The sequence below is a fragment of the Globicephala melas genome, chromosome 5 (assembly GCF_963455315.2).
Source record: "Globicephala melas chromosome 5, mGloMel1.2, whole genome shotgun sequence".
NCBI lineage: Eukaryota > Metazoa > Chordata > Mammalia > Artiodactyla > Delphinidae > Globicephala > Globicephala melas.
Window position 1 is genome coordinate 1,084,012 of NC_083318.1, and position 20,538 is coordinate 1,104,549.

Genomic DNA, 20,538 nt, shown 5'->3' on the forward strand with positions numbered 1-20,538 from the left:
GTCATTTTAGACATTTTAAAAGAGAAAGGCTTCGTGGGCAAGAGGAGCCCCGAGCCACGGGCCTTACTCCTGCAGCAGCGTGCCTCTCGCCGAGCGACTCTTCCCCGTCAGCTTCCCCATTGTTGGCGTTTGGCGTCTCTAACTCATTCCTCTGTTGTCTTTGCCCTTGCGGGTTTACCCTTCCTTTGAAATTCCTTACTGTCATTTTAATTGGGGTTTCTGCATGGAGTGTAGGTAAATGTGAGAAAGGAGGCCTCACGTTCTTTTTAAATATAAAAATGGTTTTAGAATTACCACTCTCCCCTGTGCTCCTTCTGGGTTTATATCCTTGCTCTAGTACCTCTTTTAGCATTTCATTTGTGAAAGCGATATGTATATTAAACTCCCTTAGTTTTTGCATGTCTGAAAATACATTTTGCCTCATGTTCAGTGATAATTTAGATGAGAAATTATTTTTTCCCTTAACACATTAGAGAGGCTCCGTCATCTACTCCTATCTGTTGAGGCTGCACAAAGGTCTGTGTTTCTGGTTCTTTTCTCATGCTGAAGTCTGTGAATTAACTTATTCTTTATGGGTACTTAGGTTTTAAGGTTTTCCTTTTATCCTTCATGTTATGTGGTTTCAGAAATTATGTGTTGAGGTATTGATTTGCTTTTATTTATCTTGCTCAGAACCCTGGGTACCCTTTTAAATCTGGATACTTGAGTTTCCTTTCATCTCTGGAAAATTTCGATTATTATCCCTTTGAAAATTACCTTACCCCCATCCTCCCTCGTTTCTCCTGGAACTCCATTGGAATGTAAACTCCCTGAGGGCAGAGTATTCTTCATGTGTGTGTGTATGTGTGATAACATATACATAACGAAAAATCACCATTGTGACCATTTTTAAGTGTATAGTTCAGTGGCATTAAGTACGTTCACATTATTGTGCAGCCGTCACCACCATCCACTCCAGAATTTTTTCATCTTGTGAAACTGAAACTCCCGATTAAACACTTAACTCTTCATCCTCTCCTCCCCATTCCCTTGCAGCTACCTTTCTACTTTCTGTCTCTATGAATTTGATTACTCTTGGGATCTCATATAAGTGGAACCAGGGAGTTCTCTGGTGGTCCAGTGGTTAGGACTCCGCACTTTCACTGCCGAGGGCGTGGGTTCAACCCCTGGTCAGGGAACCAGGGTCCCGCATGCCATGTGGTGAGGCCAAAAAGAAGAAAAGTGGAATGGTACACATTTGTCCTTTTGTGACCAGATTCTTTTACTTAGCATAATGTATTCAAAGTTCATCCATGTTGTAGTATGTCTCAATACTTCATTCCTTTTTAAGGCTGAACAATATTCCATTATCTGGAGGTACCACAGTTTATCAATTCATTCATCTGCTGAAGGACAGCTTGGTTGCTTCCGGGTTTTGGCAATTATGAATGAAACTGCTATAAACCTCTGTGTGCAGGTTTTTGTGTGGACATAAGTTTTCAGCTTCCTTGGGTAAATACCAAGGAGTGGGATTGCTGAATCGTATGGTAAGAGTATGTTTAGTTTTGTGAGAAACCACCAACCTGTCTTTCCATTGTGGCTGCACCATTCGGCGTTCCCACCGGCAGTGATGAGGGTTCGCCAGCACGTGGCGCTGTCAGTGTTGTGGAGCCTGGCCGTCTGACGGGTGTGGAATGGCTGCCTTAATTACCGTGCCTTCACAGTAGGTCTTGCGGGAGGGCTCTGGGTTGTAGAACCGCCCCCTGAGCAGTTTCCCAGTTGCCTTTGCAGGGCTCTACCAGCGTCACTCATGCTAGACCCATTTTTACGTATGTTTCTTGGCTCAGGATTTGGGGCACCACAGCCTCTGAGGCAGAGTTCTCGAGGGTGATTCTGTCTCCCCAGTGGTCCCTGGTGGGTGTTTGCTGAGGCCCCAGCCCTGGGCTGGCTGGAGGTGTGGCTCAGGTGACAGCGCTGTTGCAGCTGACACTCTGGTCTGCTTTGGGTGATGCCTGTGAGCTGGAGGCTGGGTGAGAGGGTGTGGTCACTTGCCACAGCTGGAAGGTGGTAGGGCCAGATTCCAGCCCTAGAGTGGCCTCCACACTCTGCCCGGGGCCCTGCAGCTCCCCACGCCCTCCGACCGCTGCAGCTGCGCGGGAGCCCAGGCAGGCCGGGCCCTGTAAGGCTGATTGCTCTTCCCTCTTCACCTCTGGACCTGGAGATTTTGCCCTTTCCTGTTTTCAGTTAAGTGATGTAGCTAACTTTTTTTGTTAAAGAAATAATAATTTGGCTACCTTCACCAGAAATCTTCTGAAATGTGTTAAAATGGTGACGGAATGTTAATAGAGTCCCTAATGTTGAATCAGCATTTTTGGATACACCCTCTTTAGCTGTGATATCTTATTTTAATATGGTAATGACTGGGTTTGATTTATTTCTATTTTGTAATTTTTTTTTACAATCATACTCTACTGATCTTGGTCTGTAGTTCTTTTCTGTACTCATTTTTCTGGTTTTGGTATGAGAGTTATGCCAGCCTTATATAATGTTTGGGAAACTCTCCATCATTTTCCATGTTTTGGAATAATTTAAACAATAGGAATGCTGTTTTTATGTGATGAATAATACACAGCAGTCGGAAAGACTGAGCTACACTTGTTTACATCAACATGGGGGAGATCAAGCTGTGCTGATTGATGAAATCGCAGAGCACAAGTCCAGTGTGGTAGCATTGCTGCTTGGCAGGCAGCAGTTCTCTGTTCCTGGGTACCTCCCGTAGACTGGAAGGATGCGTAGTCAACTGGCGATGGGGAGAGTAAGTGGAACTTAGGGTTCCTGAAAGGCAGATGTCATCTTTGTTTTACTCATTCACCCTGAGCGAGGCTTGCGGGAGGTGGGAGCTGCAGCGGGAGCTTTGGCTTCTCGCTGTTGGACTTGGGGCTCACGGTGGGTGACGTGGGCGTGGAGAACCAGAATCCCGGGATGCTGCTGCGGGCGTGTGGTGGGCGGTGGGCGGCCTGTGGGGGTGAGCCTGGCTTCTCCCGTCTGGGAGCCCTCGGGTGCCGTGTGCCCACTGTGCCTGTCCTCGGCTCATGCATCTGCAGTTGCCGTTGTCCGGGGGTCTTCTTTTTTTCATGTCAAAAAGACATGAAGCAAATGTGGCAACATGCTGAAAACTGTCATTTTGGAGTGGTGAGTATACAAGTGTGTCCTGTTGTTCTTTGCACTTTTCTGCTTTTGAAACTTGCCCCCCCCGCTACCGAATATAAGAACGATTGGCCATTGAGGCATCATCACATGAACCTAGTGAAGCTCTCTGGGCCTTTCTTTTATGGTTATTGTGGGCTCTGTAGGTTTTCTACCTCTTGGTTAGGTTTTATATTTTTCTTGAAATGCTAGACAAAGTGAAAGATTTTCTAATTTATTGGTATAACCTTGATTGAAAAAACCAAAAACTCCTAGAGAGATCAAATTACTGGTCAGTGGCGTGCAGTGCCGTGTTGGAAGTGAAGGCGGACCCTCTCTGCGGGCCCCTGCCTTCAAGGGTTGTCCCGGGTGGAATCCTGGAAAGTAAGCAGCCCACAATCAGATTAGGAAGGGAAAAAAGACCAAACGCCCGAAGAAACAGGTACCATGAATGAAAATAAAAGCAACAGCAGGAGACACAGGCCTGCAAAGACCAGATATTTAAAACAGTTATGTTTAATATATTCAAAGATTTAAAAGAAACCTGAAAATTCCAACAGGAACAAGCAATCTTGAAAATGTGGTTCACATACACGTCATGATTACCAGGGACCTAGGCCTGGAGTTAGATCCGAACCCCATGACCCTGGGTATGTTTTAAGAGAAGCCAGAAATCTGAATTTTTGTGTAAAATGTCCCAAACTTTAATTGTTGGCAACTAAAGCGTCTTGTTTATCTGTCTACTGGCTCTACTTCTTAATATTATTTTCTTAGCTGTTGCTCTAACTAGGGCTGCGGTTTGCATCCTTAACTCATCACAGGCTACTTGGAGTTAATATGCCGCTGGGTATAAAATACAAGAATCTTGCAACTGTGTAGATTGATTCACTCCCTTCCCCGTGCTACAGCTGCCATATGTATTACATCTATTAAGTTATAACTCCAGTGTTATATATTTTGCTTTAATTATTTGAATTTTAAAGAAACTAAGAGGAACAAATAGTCTTTTATATTTGCTCATATATTCGCCATTTCTGGTGCCCTTGATTTCTTCCTAAAGATCCCAGTTTCAGTCTGGTGTCATTTCTCTTCAACCTGAAGAACTTCCTTTAGCATTTCTCCTAGTGAAGATCTGATGGCAACAATTTCTTAGTTTGTATTTCTCTTAAAATGTATTTTGTCATCACTTCTGAAGGATATTTTTTCTGGATATCAAATTCCGGTTGGACAGTTGTTTTTTCCCCATTACTCAGATCGTATCTGGCTTCTGTTTCTCCTGAGAAGTAAATAATCACCCACACCACTGTTCTGTAGGTACCGGGTCTTTTTCCCTCTGACTGCTTTCCAGGGTTTCTCTTCATCTCGGTTTCTAGGCATTTCAGCTGATGTGCACCTGGTGTAGCTTCTTTTATATACATCCTGCTTGAGATTTGCTGAGCTTCTTGAACCTGTAAATTGATGTCTCACTGAATTTGGGAAGTTTTTCTGGTTATTTTTTCCCAAATATTTTTTCTTTTTTTCTTTTAAATGACTGACTTTAAAAAGAATATTTATTTGGGGCTTCTCTTGTGGCGCAGTGGTTGAGAGTCCGCCTGCTGATGCAGGGGACACGGGTTCGTGCCCCGGTCCGGGAAGATCCCACATGCCGCGGAGCGGCTGGGCCCGTGAGCCATGGCCGCTGAGCCTGCACGTCCAGGGCCTGTGCTCCGCAACGGGAGAGGCCACAGCAGTGAGAGGCCTGCGTACCGCAAAAAAAAAAAAAAAAGGAATATTTATTTTGTTTATTTTCTATATTATTTTTGGCTGCATTGGGTCTTAGTTGTGGCGTGCGGGATCTTTTGTTGCAGCATGCAGGCTTCTCTCAGGTTGCAGCATGTGGGCTCCAGAGTGCGTGGGCTCTGTAGTTGCGGCGGGCAGACTTAGTTGCTCCGTGGCATGTGGGATCTTAGTTCCCTGACCAGGGCTTGAACCTGCACCCACTGTGTTGGCAGGCGGATTCTTAAGCACTGCACCACCTGGGAAGCGCCCCAGATATTTTTTCTGTGTCATTGTTTCTCTCCTTTCCTTCTGGGTGGGAGTGGGAACCCAGACCTTTTGTTGCTGGTCTATAGATCATTGAGGCTCAGTTTCTTTTCTTTCTTTTTATTTTTAATAATTTTTACTCTGTTTTTTAGATAATTTTTACTGATCTATTTTCAAGTTTCCTGACTCATATCTAATACGCTTTTAAGGCCATGCAATGATTTATTTTTTTTAATTTCAGATACAGAATTTCCATTTGACTCTTTTTCATAGTTTTTGTTTCTCTGTTGCTATTTCCAGTTTATTATTTTATGAGTACACTTTCCTTCATGTCCTTGAGCATGGTTATAATAGACGCTGTGAAATCCTGCTGAACTTCAGTATTTGGGCCGTCTCGGGGCTGGTTTCTGCTGCTTCTCTGTTTCATCATATATTGAGTAATTCCTGGGTAATGTGAAAGACGTGCTGTAGACACTCTTTATTCCGTTATGCTCTTAAGAGTGGTCTTCTATTTTCAGGTGTGTTAAAATACACGTAACATTTACCAGCTTAACCGTTTTTAGGTGTGAAGTTCAGTGGTATTAAGTACATGCACGCTGTTGCAGCCATCACCAGAACTCTTCGTCTTGCGAATCTGGAACGTTGCCCCCATTAAAACAACACCTCCCTGTTCTCCCCTCCCCCAGATCCTGGTGCCCCCATCCTACTTTCTGTCTTTATGGATTTGACTGCTCATAACAGTGCAGGCTTACAGTATTTTGTGAGTGGCTTATTGCACTCGCTGTAACGTCCTCAGGGTTCATCCATGTCATAGCAGGTGTCAGAATCTCCTTCGTTTTTAAGGCTGAATCGTATTCCACTGTGTGGATTCCACCTTTTGCCTGTTGTGAACATGCTGCTGTGAACATTGGGTACAGATACCTCTGTGAGTCCCTGCTTTCAGTTCTTTGGGGTGTGTATCCAGAATGGAACTGCTGGGTCCTTTTGATTCTTTGGGGAACCCCCCCCGCTATTTTCCAGCAGCCACACCATTTTACATTCCCACCCACGTGCACGAAGTTTCCAATTCCTCCACATCCTCGCCAACCCGTTTTCTGCTTTTTTTGTGTGTGTGTGGTACGCGGGCCTCTCACCGCTGTGGCCTCTCGCGTTGAGGAGCACAGGCTCTGGACGCGCGGGCTCAGCGGCCATGGCTCATGGGTCTAGCTGCTCCACGGCATGTGGGATCTTCCCGGACCGGGGCACGGACCCGTGTCCCCTGCGTCGGCAGGCGGACCCTCAGCCACTGCGCCACCAGGGCAGCCCTGTTTTCTGTTTTTGTAGTAGGTAGTCATCCTCAGGGGTGTGTGTGAGGCGGCATTTCGTTGTGGTTTTGATACTTTTTTTTTTTTTTTTTTGGCCTTGCTGTGGGGCTTGCGGGAGCTTAGTTCCTGGGCCGGGGGTTGAACCCAGGCCCGGCAGTGAGAGCGCGGAGTCCTAACCACTGGCCAGCTCTGGAAGTCTGCTGCTTATCCTCAGAGTGGTGTTGCGGTTTGTTTCTGTCTCGCTTCAGCTGTCTTGTAAGCTGGGCTGCGTGGACTCCGGGGTTCGGTGGGGAGTCTGCGGTGCGCGGGGGCCCCCCTCGAAGGCTCTCCTTTCCCTGTTCACCCGGTGCCGGGCCTGCTGGGTGCGTTCCCGAGCCGCCCCCACGCCCCCTGCTCTGGGCTCTCTCCAGTGCCTTTAGGTCATTGTCTTCTCTTTTTGTCCCGTTGGTCTGATGCAAGCGGGACTGGGAACCCACTCGGATTTACCTGAAAAAAACACCGCGTGGGGCACACCAAATGCTCTGGTGTGTGCCCGGTGCTCCAGGTGTCCGGGGCCAACCCTCCACCACTGCCTGGCTCCTGCCCCGGCCTGGCGTCCTCGGAGACTGGGCCCTTTCCACCGAGGCTCTCTTGGGAGGGTTGTCCCGGGCTGCATCCTTGGCCCCTCCCCAGGGGGTGTAGCCAGCGGCCCCCAGGCGGTGACAGTGGCTGAGCACCTACGTCCTTGGGCTCCCGGTCCAGGCGCCCCACTTCTCCCTGCTCTCTCACCGTTGGCCCCCTTGGGGCCGTGGTGCACTCTTGGGACGTCTTCCCAGCGGAGTGGGCGCCTGCCAGTACCCTGTTCCAAGCCGCCTTCGTGGGGCGTCCCCAACGAGGGACTGCGGCTGTATGGGGAGGAGACCCCTCTGCATGTGGACCTCGGGCGGCCATCCCGTGGAGGGCGCTGTGGGTGGTGCGCTATGGCCTGGCCCTGCTGCTCGACTAGCGCAGTCCCGGAGAGCTGACTCCACTTGATGTTGCTGCCCTGCTGCTTGTCACCGGCAGTTAACTTGGGCCTGGGTGGGGAGGGGCGGGGGGGCGGTAGAGGTCCAGCTCTCACCTCCCCCGGCTGTCTGGGCTGAAGCTTTGCCTACCGGTAATCGCGGGTGTGTCCCGAGCCCCTGCCTGGAGTCCTCTTCAGCTGTGTCTCAGGTGCTTCCCTTTTGTCCTTTGCCCGGGCCTGGCTTTGTGCTGGCCACCTCGGGCGCTGCCCTCGCGACAGGGGGCAGGGGGCGACCTCTGCTTCCGAGGGCTGAGGTCAAGGGGGGCACGGCCACACAGCTCATTAGTGGCGGTCCCTGCTTGACTCTCGTTAGAAACTAGTCCTGTTCCTTTCACTTTGTCACTGTGATTCCTGTCATTTTTGGGATATTAGAACTGTCTCCTGTGACCTAAGTCATTATAGGAGCCATCATAAATTGCCTCAGCGCCCCCCCCCCCAACTCTACAGACTGGTAGAGAGCTTCACTGGCGTACTCATCTTAGGTTTGAAATGTAATAGCTTTCTTTTCTTTCTCTTTTTCTAATGCTGCAGTGTTCTAAGAACGGAGGCATCTAGGCTGAATGGAATTCAGCATCAAAAAAAGTCCTCTTTCTGTTCCGAAGGTTGTAAAGTGCGTGAAGATGAAGCAGGCACCGGAGATCCTTGGCAACACGAACGGAAAGACTCCGAGCTGTGAAGTGAGTCGTGAGTGCTCCGTGTTTCTGAGCAAAGCCCAGCTCTCCGCCGGTCTGCAGGAGGGAGTTGTGCAGAAGTTCAATGGCCACGACGCTCTTCCTTTTATCCCAGCTGAGAGGCTGAAAGACCTCACCTCCCGCGTCTTTAATGGAGACCCCGGTGCTCATGATGCCAAATTGCGTTTGGAGTCCCAGGAAATGAAGGGACTTGGGACACCACCTGACACTACCCCTGTCAAAAATGGCTCTCCAGAGATCAAGCTGAAAATCACCAAAACATACATGAACGGGAAACCTCTCTTTGAGTCCTCCATATGTGGCGATGGTGCTGCCACCGTGTCCCAGTCGGAAGACGATGGACAGAGACCAGCGAGCAAAGCGCGGCGGACCAGGAAGAGGAGCGCGAAGCTGCTGCTGGGGCGGGGCCTCGCCGAGGCGGCCCTGGCGTCCCGGGCCTTGAGCCCCTCGGCCGAAAAGGTATCTGCGAGTGAGGAGTTCTGCTGACCGGGGTAGAGGGCGGCCCCAGCTCCCGGCACAGGGGGGCCCCGAAGGATGCATGGTGCACGGGGGGCGGGAGGAGGTGGGCTCAGCCCCCCGAGGCCTGCTCTGCAGCTCGGGCCCCTGGCTGTGGCAACGGCAGACACTCACAGCAGCCTGCCGAGCAGTGCTGAGGCCTAGAGATTAAGCATAAAGAGTAAACAAGGGGACTTCCCTGGTGGTCCAGTGGTCAAGACTTTGCCTTCCAATGCTGGGGGTTCGGGGTCGATCCCTGGTTGGGGAGCTAAGATCCCACATGCCTTAGGGCCGAAAAACCAAACCATAAAAAGAAGTCAGAAGCAATAGTGTAACAAATTCAATAAAGACTTCAGAAAATGGTCCACATCCAAAAACAAAAACTTTAATTAAAAAAAAAAAAAAAAGATGAAATGAGTGTCTGACCCCAGGCCTGGCCCGTTCCCAAGCCCTTGACCTTCAGGCTGTCCTGTCTTCATGGATCTCCTCTCCAGCGATGCCCTTTAGCCTGAATCTGGTTGGCAGAGGAGCATGGGGATCGAGTGGGGGCCTCCTCAGTCTGTGCTGTCCGAGGAGGGGAGCGGGCCGCGCTGTGCAGGTGTGCTCCTACCTTCCTGCCCCGCGGTTCACCGTCACTCCCAGGTCTCCTCCCCTGGTGGCCCTGCAGATGGGCCGCTGCCTTGAGGGCTGGGGCTGCGCCTCAGGCCTTCACGTTCTTGGTTCCAGGACAGAGTGCATCTCTTGAGTGCGCGTGAATGAGTGTTCACTCATCAAAGGCCGGGGTGGAGACCCCCTAACGTGGGATGACAAACGTGGTGGTTTATGCCACCAAGTCTTAAATGACACTCGGGAACCTTGACCTTGGCAGAAGGAACTGGGGAGGGCTCTGTAGCCGCCCTTGTTCACCGAGGGGCTGATGGTCTAGATTAACAGGGTCTGGAACACGTCCTGTGCTCACTGGTCAGCCAAAGCTCCTGGCCCACTTGCAGGAGTGGGGAGAGGGGACTCGAGACCAGTTTGGGTTGTATCATCACTAAGGTTGGAATAATTAGTGTAACAATATAGTTGAGGAATCTTGGTTACAATCCCACAGGTGGGAAGGGAAAGGACCAAAATTTCCCTGAAAAGTTAAAATAACGAAGAACTTTGAGGGTTTAAAAAAATGTCTTTTGACTGCTCAAGGGCTCTAATGTAAGCATAACGGTGAATTATTTAAAAGCCTAGTTGAGTGACCTGGGCTGATACAATGGTTTTTCTGAAGCACCCACGGTGTAGGGAACCTCACTCTTTTATGGGGGAAGAGGCCGGTGCAAGTTATCCCTAGCTCTCTGCCACTTGGTTTTGGTAAAACCTGGGTAAATCACCTGATTTTGACTCTTAGAGTCTCATTTGACTCTTCAGGGTGGGGACAATAATATTATACTTGTCCTGATAGGGTTGTCACGTGGCTTTGATGACACCGTCAGTGTAAAACTGGGATGTTGTGGAATAACGTGAGAGCCAGCATTTTTTCAAAAGCGTGTAAAGAGTGCTCGCTTTGGCAGCACATATATAAAAGCGTGTACTGTGACAGCTCTGTGTCAGCCCTCACCACCTGATGTGTGTAACAACCGGGGTTCTCCTCGGTTTACAGATGTGGAAACTGAGGCCCAAAGAAGTTCAGCGATTTGCTCAAGTAGGTGGCGGTCTTAGAGGGAGGCCTGGGGCCGTGCTGACTGGGCTCGTCCTCCTGGAGAGAAGGTTGTTCTTGCCAGCCTTCAGCCTCCTAATTGGCCTGGGCTCTAAGACGGAGAGACCGAGACTCCAAGAGCCCCAGGCCTTGGATGGTGGGTGGTGGGGCTGAGACTTGCTGCCAGGCCCCCGTGTCCTCGCCACCCTGGGTCCTCTCTCCAGCAGGTAACTGTCAGACGAGGGCTCAGAAGGGGCGGGAGGGTCAGGGTATGAATTCCGTGACGGTTCTTCTCCAACCTGCGAATAAGCTCCATTAACGATCACCCACCAGGCCAAGGAAATAGATTTACGTGGAGATGCTCGTAATGTTGTGCACCTGCAGTCCTTTAGCTGCGGGCATGCTGTGCACCTGCAGTGTGCTAGGCACTTGCTGACCTCTAGCTGAGGGCAAGAGACGAACGATTTTGATGAAGTGATATCAGGGCTGTTACCTGAAAAACAGTGAGGGAAAGCATGCTTCTTTTTAGGGGTGTGTGTGTGTGTGTGTGTGTGTGTGTGTGTGTGTGTGTGTGGAATCTCTTGTCTGACTAATCCTTGGTCTTCTATGGATAGGAGGCTGGATTTAGGGGTAGGTACTAGATGTATCTTTTGTTGTTATTCATTTTCAGATTCCAGCTAAGAAAGAATCCTGTCCAAATAGCAGCAGAGACAAAGACCAGCTATTGAAGTACAACGTCGGGGATTTGGTGTGGTCCAAGGTGTCCGGTTACCCCTGGTGGCCATGCATGGTCTCCGACGATCCGCTCCTGCACAGCTACACCAAACTGAAAGGTATTGCGTTCGGGGGGCTGTTTTTCCATCTTTATCTTCTGCACTTAATTGTTTTCATCTCCAAACTTCTTTATTACTCTTCCTTAAACAGCCCTACTGTGGTTCTTTTTTTCTCTTTTTTATTGTGTTAAAATACACAAACATAAAACGTACCATCTTAACCATTTTTAAGTGCACAGTTGAGTGGGATGAAATACATTCACATTGTTGTGCAGCCGTCACCACCATACATCCCCAAAGTTCTTTTCATCCTGTAAATCTGAAACTCTGTCCCTGTTAAGTAGCAGGTCCTCAGTGCCCCCTCCCCAGCCCCTGGCAGCCACTGCTCTACTTTCTATCTGCTGCTGCCTGTGGTTTCGACTTGCATTTCCCTAGTGATCAGTGATGTTGAGCATCTTTTCGTGTGCTTAGTGGCCATTCATACAACAAGGTTTGAATCGGCTTGGAGGTGGGGGTGGGGTGGGTTGTTGTTAAGTTTTTTGTGGTTCATTTTGCAACTTTGCCTAAAGTTAGTGATTCACACGTGACACATTGCCTTTTCTTTTTATATCCAAATTAGATACGTACTTTATCTGATTGAATTAGTATTAAAAGAGAAAGCAGTCTTTGCCTTTTATTGCTTTTCAGGTTTTATGATAAGTAATTTATTATTACTTAGATATACAGCCACTGCTTCAGCATGATTTTCAGAATTAGTATTTTATACTAAGTTTTAGTTTAAAAAAAAGTCCCAGTTTATTTTATTAGGCCTGTGGGAAGAAGGAAAAAAACTAGAAATGACCATCTTTTTGGTGTCATGAAACTTGGGGACGTAAATCAGTACACAGAACAGTTAAGAACATATTAAGAATGTATGTTATTGATTAGAGCAGATGCTAATTTAAATAATAATTGGACAGTTCATGAAACACATAAAAACTCATGTGTTTTTGGAGGGGAAAAAACCCTCAAATGAGGTGGTTTTGAGATTCTCCTGAAGAGTTGCTCTACAGTTTGAATTTGGTCTGAGGGAGGTGAGAGGTGGTGACACAGAGCTGGAGGTGACCACGTTGGTGCCCAAGTGACCTGTGCCCCCCAGAAGCGCGGGTGGCTGGAGCTGTGGGCTGGCCTTGCATGGCCTCAGCGTGAGTGCGTGGCCTCTCTTGGCCTCTGGATGGAGGCCTGAGCTCTCGCCGGGGCAGCGCTGCTGGGAGTGGGGTACACTGGTGGCTCCCTGGCAAACAGGCTTGAGGGGGTGCAGGTTTGGGATGAAGAGGACCTGTCCTCAGCCCCAGGCGCCAGGCCTCCCGCCCCCTGGGTGGTTGGACCCTGCCCCGAGGCCCAGGCGTGCGCATGCACTCTGCAGGAAGGCGGTGGCTGGAGAGGAGCCTGTGGGCTGGCTTTGGCTCTGACTCGGTGGAGGGCATTTAGCATCCTCAGCTTGCCAGCATCAGGGAGTCCCTGCCACCAGGCTTCAGGGGCCCCAGGGTGCACCCCTGCTCTTGTGTTCACCCTGAGGCTGAATCAGGGTGCCTTCCCAGCCTCTGCGGTCTCGAGCAGCCCCACTCTCTCAGGCTGCTCTGGTCTCGTGATCAGACTCAGGGCGCACGGCCAGGCAGGAGTTGTTGTGGGAAGGTGCCCAAACTTGGAAGGAGGGTGCAGCCCAGCAGTGCGCTTCTCTAGGCATGGTTTTGGGTTGCCGGGAGGCACAGCCTCCGTAATCACAGACCAGCCTCTGAAGGCTGGCAATGTGCATTTGCAAAGCGGCTCAGTAGGGAGAGAGCCAGGATGCAGGCCTGGCAGCTGGAGGGCATTCAGATGACCTTTGAAAAACAAAGGGTCAGAGGAACCCGTGAGAACCTGGCGGTGGCAGAAGGACACGTGCAGCCGGCGCCTGCCCAGGAGGTGGTGGCCAAGAGCTCTCCAGTGGGAAGGCACGGCCCCGCTTGTCATTGGTGAATCATCAGTGGCCGTGCTTGGGACCGGGCTCCCTGATAGCCTTACTTGCTCTGTGGTTTTAATCCTCCCTGAGGATCCATCGGCTTATTGAATGCTAGCTCTTCATTTTTACCATGCGTTTCATGGTTAAGGGGCTGGCGTTTTTCTGTGAAGGTGAACTCCCTCCTAAAAAATTACTTATGTATTACAGTCTTCACTCTTTTTAATGCTCAAATCGTCCCAGATTTGGCCGGTGGGAGCCCATGAAGTCCCTTTCAGCCGTGTCCTTCTGACACGTCTCCATCCGTCTTGGAGCACTTCCTTATGTGTCGCCCAACTAAATACACTCCGGGCTCATTTTGAACTTTCTTTGCCCCAGTCCTGGAACCAGCTGTTTCTGAGAAGAAACCTGGGTCCTTTTTTTTTTTTTTTTTTTTTTTTTTGCAGTACGTGGGCCTCTCACTGTTGTGGCCTCTCCCCCGTTGAGGAGCACAGGCTCTGGACGCGCAGGCTCAGCGCCCATGGCTCACGGGCCCAGCCGCTCAACGGCATGTGGGACCTTCCTGGACCGGGGCATGAACCTGTGTCCCCTGCATCGGCAGGCGGACTCTCAACCACTGCGCCACCAGGGAAGCCCCCTGGGTCCTTTTAGTAGAGAGTGGTGTATGGAAGCTCGGGTCTGGGCTCTGGTTGTGTCCAAGGCCATGGGAGACAGAGGGGCACTGGGGTGTGAGGCAGGTCTCCTGGCAGTGCTGAGCCCAGCTCCCTGTGCAGCACCCCGTGCTGGGCGTGCCTGAGGGGCTAGGCGTCCTTGCAGGGGAAGGGCGGGGCTGTGGCGGAGGGTCGGCTTTTGGCATGGGGCTGGCTGAGCAGGGGGTCTTGGGAAGCAGGAACTTTTTTTTCCCTGTAAGATGGAACTCCCTCACCCTACCCCTGATTCCCACCCCCGATTTTCTTTTTTTTCTTTTTGTGTGTGTGTACTTCTTTTTATTTATCATACTTGGGATTACTTGAATCTGGATCAGTAGTAATGCACTTAAGCTTTAAAAATTGAAGTATAATCTACATGCAGAAGAGAGCACAGCTCTTTGGAGAGTTCAGGTTTCCTTTGAAAATCTGATAGCATTTTCGTGCTTTGTAGCAGCAGAACTTGTCTTGGTGGCCGTCTCCCAGGGCATCTAGATGGATTAACCAGCAGCTTTGAGGCCTAACCCCTTAAGCTGGGAACAAGACAAATGTGTGGTTTGGGTATTATGCTGTGAAGAAGACTGGGTTCTTTTGCAGCTGGGAACGCCACCATCTCCCTGGTGCACCTGGGTCCTACTAGTCTTCTCTTACCAGGGTATCGAGTCGAATTATCTTCTGTTGTGGAGATTTTTGTTTTCACCTTTTCTGTGTCATGGAAAGGAACCCTCATTGCTCTCTTTCTAAATCCCAGCATTTTCTAAAAATATTGTAGGTACCCTGACTTTCTCATGTTCTGGGTTATTAGACACTGTAATAGGACTTTTTCCTCTTTGCTTGTTCTGTGGCTACGAAGAGAGGTGTGTTAAGATCTCCCACTGGGATAATGGATGTGCCTTTTTCTACTTGAAATTTTGTCAGTTTCTGCTTTACCTACTTCGGGGGCTCTGGACCCCCAGGGACTGACCCAGGAAACTCAGGCGGTGATCCTTGTTCTTTGTTTCCTGTGGAATTCTGTGGCCTTTTGTCCTTGTGATTTTGTCCCTTGCTCCAGTAGACACCTGGCCTCGTCTGCATTGTTGTGGCTTCTCTTCCTCTCTGTATCTGCAGCGCTGAGGCAGCCTTATCTCTTTGTGGGGTCCATTCTGCATGCATGAATGGCTGTTGTCAACTCAAAGGCCCCACAGAATCTGGACAGAGACTCTGGCTCAGTCTAGCCCAGGGGGTCAGGGGCCACCTTGCGTCTAATGTGCCGTGATGGGGAGGAAACGAACATAGTACAAAATTAGGTTCCTGGGCTATTGGTGGAGGCCACGTTCTCTTAGAAGGGAGAGTGGGTGGGGCATCAGTGATAAATGTTTTCATACCAACAGTGATTGATGAACATCAGAAGTCACAGGAAGGAAGGGTTACTAACAAATGGTGCTGGGACAGTTGGTTAATTACGGTGGTAAAAATGAGTGATTCACTTGTCAATTTTGGACCAAAAGAAAATTCATATGAATTAGAAAAAAAACCTTAAAAATACAAGAAAGTTGGGTTACATTTGTTACCAAATTTCCAGGCAGGAAAGAACTTCAGAAACGTTTAATTAATTTTATAAACTTAGGATCAGCCTATCATGTTCTCCTCTGCTTTTTTTTCCAGCTGACATGTAAAGAGCATTTTTTCTGTCATTAACTGTTTATTTTAAAAAATGATGTGCGTTCATATTATTTCATCATATGTACTGTAATAGATTTTCTTCATTATGCAAATGCTATGACATATATTTATATTCATTTTTATGACCAAGGGAAGTTCTTTCGAAGTATTAAAATAATTGAAGCAGACACAAATCTCTCGACATATTTTTGAACCTTAGCTGTTTTAAAATCCAATAAGTGTACACACTTATAAACAAGTCAGATTGTACTGAGAGGTTAATAGTGAAAAATAGTCCCCTTCCCTCCCCAGAAGGAATTACTTTTAACTGTAAACATTTTCTTCCAGTTTGAACTATTTTTTGATTTATCATTTAGGTGTTTTCTTTTGACTTTCTGTTATGGAAGATGAAGATTAATCTCTTCAATCATTTCCTGTTTCTTTCCCTTTCATCCTCCCCATATAATTAACTCACTGTTTTTATTACATCAAACTTAGTTGTTCACATAATTTTGACTATGTAAGTATCATTCAGTGAAAAACTGAGCTGTGTTCTTTAACTGCATTTTCTTTCTTGTACAACCTTCTGTTTTTCCTGGAGTTAATTATTGCCTTTCTTTTGAAATTGTATACTTTGCTGTCCATACAGCTTTAATTTTTTTCAAGTATTTATTTCTCTGTCCTTAAAACTCATCCTATTATGTAGTTAGTTTTTCCGATTGGGGGAAAAAATGAAAACCTTGTTTGATTCCCATTTTCCTTTTCTGCTTCTTGGATCTCTTTTTTTTTTTTTTTTGCGGTACGCGGGCCTCTCACTGTTGTAGCCTCTCCCGTTGCGGAGCACAGGCTGCGGACGCGCAGGCTCAGCGGCCATGGCTCATGGGCCCAGCCGCTCCGCGGCATGTGGGCTCTTCCCGGACCGGGGCACGAACCCGCGTCCCCTGCATCAGCAGGCAGACTTTCAACCACTGCGCCACCAGGGAAGCCCAGATCTCATTTTTTAACCTTTTTCCTTGCTGCCAAGATTTTCTTTCAGTGTGGAAGGATTCTTTCCTCTCCTCTTCTCTTCCCTTGGAGCTCTCTCCTAGAATCTCCCTTTCTCCTACCTAGCTCTATTACTGGCACTCTGTCTTTTGCAGAGTAGTAATCTTAGACTTTCTTTAAGATGCTTTACTGAGTTACATGCACTGTTTTCCATGGTGCCACATTGTGCTCTTCCGTGGTCAGTTTTCCTTTTTTGTTGGAGTACATTTTTGGCATCCTAAGGAAGTGTAAATGGTGGGTATTGATACATTTGAGTTCCTGTGGTTCGGAGGGTGCTGCTTCGCTCTCCTCACACTCAATTAATGATCTGGCTAGGTGTAGAATTTTATGTTGAAAATAATTCTTCTCGGAATTTTGAAGGTATTACTCCATTTCCTTCTAGCATCCAGAGTTGCTCTTGAAGTACCTTGCCATTCTGTTTCTCATTTCATGAACATGGAAGCTGTTCTCTTCCCCTCCCCCAATAGCTTGAATGTCACAAGGATGTGCCCTGATGTGGGTCACCCATTGGATGAGGCACTTAGGGGGGGGTTTTAGTTCTGAGACGTGCTCTTGTGTTGTTAATTCTCTGATGAGTTTCTCTGTTTCTCTCTCTAGAAGGCCAGTTATTTGGGTATCATACCTCCTGGATTGATCCTGTGGGTTTCTTATGAGAGTAGATTTTTTCATTTTAATCTTTTTCTTCTTTCTGGGAGATTTCTTAACTTTTTAAATTTTTTTGGATTTTATTTTATTCTTAACTTTCCATCCAAGCTTTCTTCTTTTTTCCAATTAATTAATTAATTAATTTTTGGCTACGCTGGGTCTTTGTTGCTGTGCGTGGGCTTTCTCTAGTTGGGGCAAGCGGGGGCTACTCTTCATTGCAGTGCACGGCCTCTAGGCACGCGGGCTTCAGTAGTTGTGGCACACGGGCTCTAGAGTGCAGGCTCAGTAGTTGTGGCACACGGCCTCAGTAGTTGTGGCTTGTGGGCTCTAGAGTGCAGGCTCAGTAACTGTGGCACATGGGCTTAGTTGCTCTGTGGCATGTGGGATCTTCCCGGACCAGGGCTTGAACCCGTGTCCCCTGCATTGGCAGGAGGATTCTTAACCACTTTGCCACCAGGGAAGCCCCAAGCTTTCTTCTTGAGTTTTATTTTCATGACTGTATTTTAAAATTTCTCGTAGCGCTTTCTTTGTCTTTGTTCTCTTCTCATAGCAAACTAGAGTTCCCCTCTGTCAGGTGTCATCTCTTCCTGGCATAGTGTCTGTGGTCCTGCAGAGCCTGTTTGTTTCTGTGTGTTTTGGAATCATTCATGTTAGAGGCTTCTCTGGGTCCTGCGGGGGCAGACCTTGGCGCTGTGCTTGTGTCTGAGAGGGCTGCACTCAGCTGCCTGCAGCCCGTGTGTAGGGAGACTGTTAGCTTATCTTACAGGGTCTGGCTGGCTGGTGGTCGCTTAGTTGGGGGAAGCTCCAACTTTTGGAGAAAAGACACAGTGGAGGGGTTTTTCCTCTGGTGCACGGCTTCTCTTGGGAGTGTCCTGTGATATTTTGTGGCCAGTGCTCTGTGTGAGGGAACAGGGACTGGCATTTCCCCAGTGGAGATCTGCCTTTCTTCCCCACCTTGGCACAGAGGTCTGACCTTTGAACCAGCTGTTTTCAACCTCACTCCACCCCAGCCGAATCTGGCACTCCTCCTTCTGGGTTTGGGGACCAGGTTCCTTCTGTCTGCACTGAGGATGTGGCTGCTTCTTCCTGCTAAGAGTAACAGCGGTGCACGTGTGAGGGGTTACTCTGTGGCCTCGTGGCTGCCCTGGGAGGTCATCAATGCCCTTATTCCCTCTCTGAGCGCCGTGAGTGAGTGGCCGGCCCAGGGCCACCCGGCTGGTATGTGGGAGGGCTGGGATTTGAACCCAGGCTGTGAACAGTAGCCTGTGTCGCCTCACTGCTGCCCGGTCCCCTTTTGCTGTTGTCCTCTCTCGTCTTACTTATTTGGAGTCTTCTTCAGTGGCTCTTGGAAGGGAGGGGATGAGGAGCGAATCTGGTCAGCGTCCTTTCCCAGTCGGTCGTGAACCTCATCCAAGTCTCGTAAATGTGCCCCCCCTTCTGGGGGGGGAGCGCGGTGGGGAGGAGGAGAGCAGGGCTTATTCTGAGGCTAGCGGGTTCCAGCAGCACCCAGTAAAGCAACTTCAAAGCAGCTCCTAACTTTGCATCAGTAATTATTAATAGATTTGCCTAATTTCATCCCAAATTCCAACTTTCAAGTTCTAACATTTTATTTTAAAAACTAGGTCAGAAAAAGAGTGCACGCCAGTATCACGTACAGTTCTTTGGTGATGCCCCAGAAAGAGCTTGGATATTTGAGAAGAGCCTTGTAGCTTTTGAAGGAGAAGGACAGTTTGCAAACTTATGCCAGGAAAGTGCCAAGCAGGCACCCACGAAAGCTGAGAAAATTAAGGTGATAGACGTTCCTTAAGTATAATTCTAGACCAAAACTTTTATTTCTATTCTTAATTATTTATCTTGTTTTGAACCTGTGGTTGGTTGAAATGTTGTAACGGCTTCTTATGTCTGTCACTGTTTACTTTTGCCAAGTGTGCTGTGTTATACAGTATGGCAGGTTTCTTTAGAGACACAGGTTGTCCTTTTTACTCCTTTGATGACTCCCAGAGATAATTGTTTTATAATTTTTGTTTTCCTTTATGTATATCTATATATAAACATGTATATAATATTATATATGAGTGTTAGTTAAATGTAATTGGAATTGATTTTTAGTTTAAAGAAACAGTAGAGTTTTACTGGTCTGAACTCTGTCAAAAACCTTCGAGTTAATGGGTTTTTGTAGTTTTTGATTTCTATATTTATCTGAAATTCTAAAAGTATTCTTCTTTAAAGTGGGTTAACTTTTATGTTTATATAATGAAACTTACAATGTCTTATGTTCTCTTTTCAGCTGTTGAAACCTATTTCAGGGAAATTGAGGGCCCAGTGGGCAATGGGCATCGTTCAGGCAGAAGCAGCTGCAAGCATGTCCGTAGAGGAGAGGAAAGCCAAGTTCACCTTCCTTTACGTGGGGGACCAGCTCCATCTCAACCCCCACGTGGCCAAGGAGGCAGGCGTTGCTGTGGAGTCTCTGGGAGAAATGGTAGGGTCCTCAGGAGTCAGGGAAGAAGCTGCTGACAGCCCGAAGTCCACGAGGGAAGAGGGCGTTCCTGTCAAGAGGAGGCGGAGAGCCCAGCTGTCCTGCTCTGCTGAGAACCAAGACAGTGACCCGGGGACAGGAAAAAACACTCCTCAAAAGATGGCAGAGGCCGAGCCCAAGCGAGGAGTGGGGTCTCCTCCAGGGAGGAAGAAGGCCATGGCCTCCACTCCGAGAAGCAGGAAGGGCGATGCGGCGTCCCAGTTTCTGGTCTTCTGTCAAAAGCACAGGGACGAGGTCGGTGTTGTGATGGCTTCTGAGTGGTTGTGTTTTCATTCTGGGGAGTTTCTGCATTTGAGGGACATCCCTTGCAGTGCAGAGTCACCTGTTTCTCAGCCTTATCAGCACAGTCTGTAGCGAGCCTTCTGTCGATTTTAGATCTAATAAGCAAGTGTTGTTAGGGAACGGCCATTTTAACTCTTGGGAGCAACGATATTTACCTTTGCACTCCGGGTTATGAAAATACTCCCACAGGGACAGCGGGAGGCAGGCTGCTCGTTGCTGGAAGCTCGGCCTTATCCTGGACGTCTGGTCCTGGGCTAGCGTCTTCTCCAGGAGGCGGTTACAGAACCGCACGCAGCCACTGGCGCCATGGCGTTTGAAGGGCAGTACCGTGTCAGTGACGAAGACATTTGACTAGCGTTCTTAATCATTTTTATAGAATAAACCGTCTCTTTGGACATGGTCCAGGCTTGATTCCATTGTAAGGAACTAAAGGGATTAGGCCGCCATCTTTGGTTCTTCACTGTTACTTGAAGTGAGTGGGTTGGTGGGACTTTTCTCAGGAATGTAAGGCAGGTGTAATGTTAGAAAATCTGTTATTGTGATTTGCTGTCGCACATTAAATGA

The 20,538-nt window shown here is 48.4% G+C and overlaps 1 protein-coding gene across 8 annotated transcripts in view; it reads left to right on the top strand.

Annotated features, from left to right (window-relative positions):
* NSD2 (nuclear receptor binding SET domain protein 2) overlaps positions 1-20,538 on the top strand; it is a 76,386-nt gene that overhangs the window by 15,304 nt on the left and 40,544 nt on the right. For 5 of the 8 annotated variants that reach the window (XM_060298875.1, XM_060298873.2, XM_060298872.2 and 2 more), the window contains exons 2-5: positions 8,136-8,684; positions 11,060-11,222; positions 18,779-18,945; positions 19,444-19,926. In XM_060298875.1, the coding sequence (XP_060154858.1) occupies positions 8,154-8,684; positions 11,060-11,222; positions 18,779-18,945; positions 19,444-19,926 (1,344 nt within the window). In that variant the 5' untranslated portion in view covers positions 8,136-8,153. Of the gene's footprint in view, positions 1-8,064; positions 8,685-11,059; positions 11,223-18,778; positions 18,946-19,443; positions 19,927-20,538 lie in introns of all 8 variants that reach the window. The other 3 variants (XM_060298877.2, XM_030876691.3, XM_030876696.3) reach the window with 1 other exon arrangement.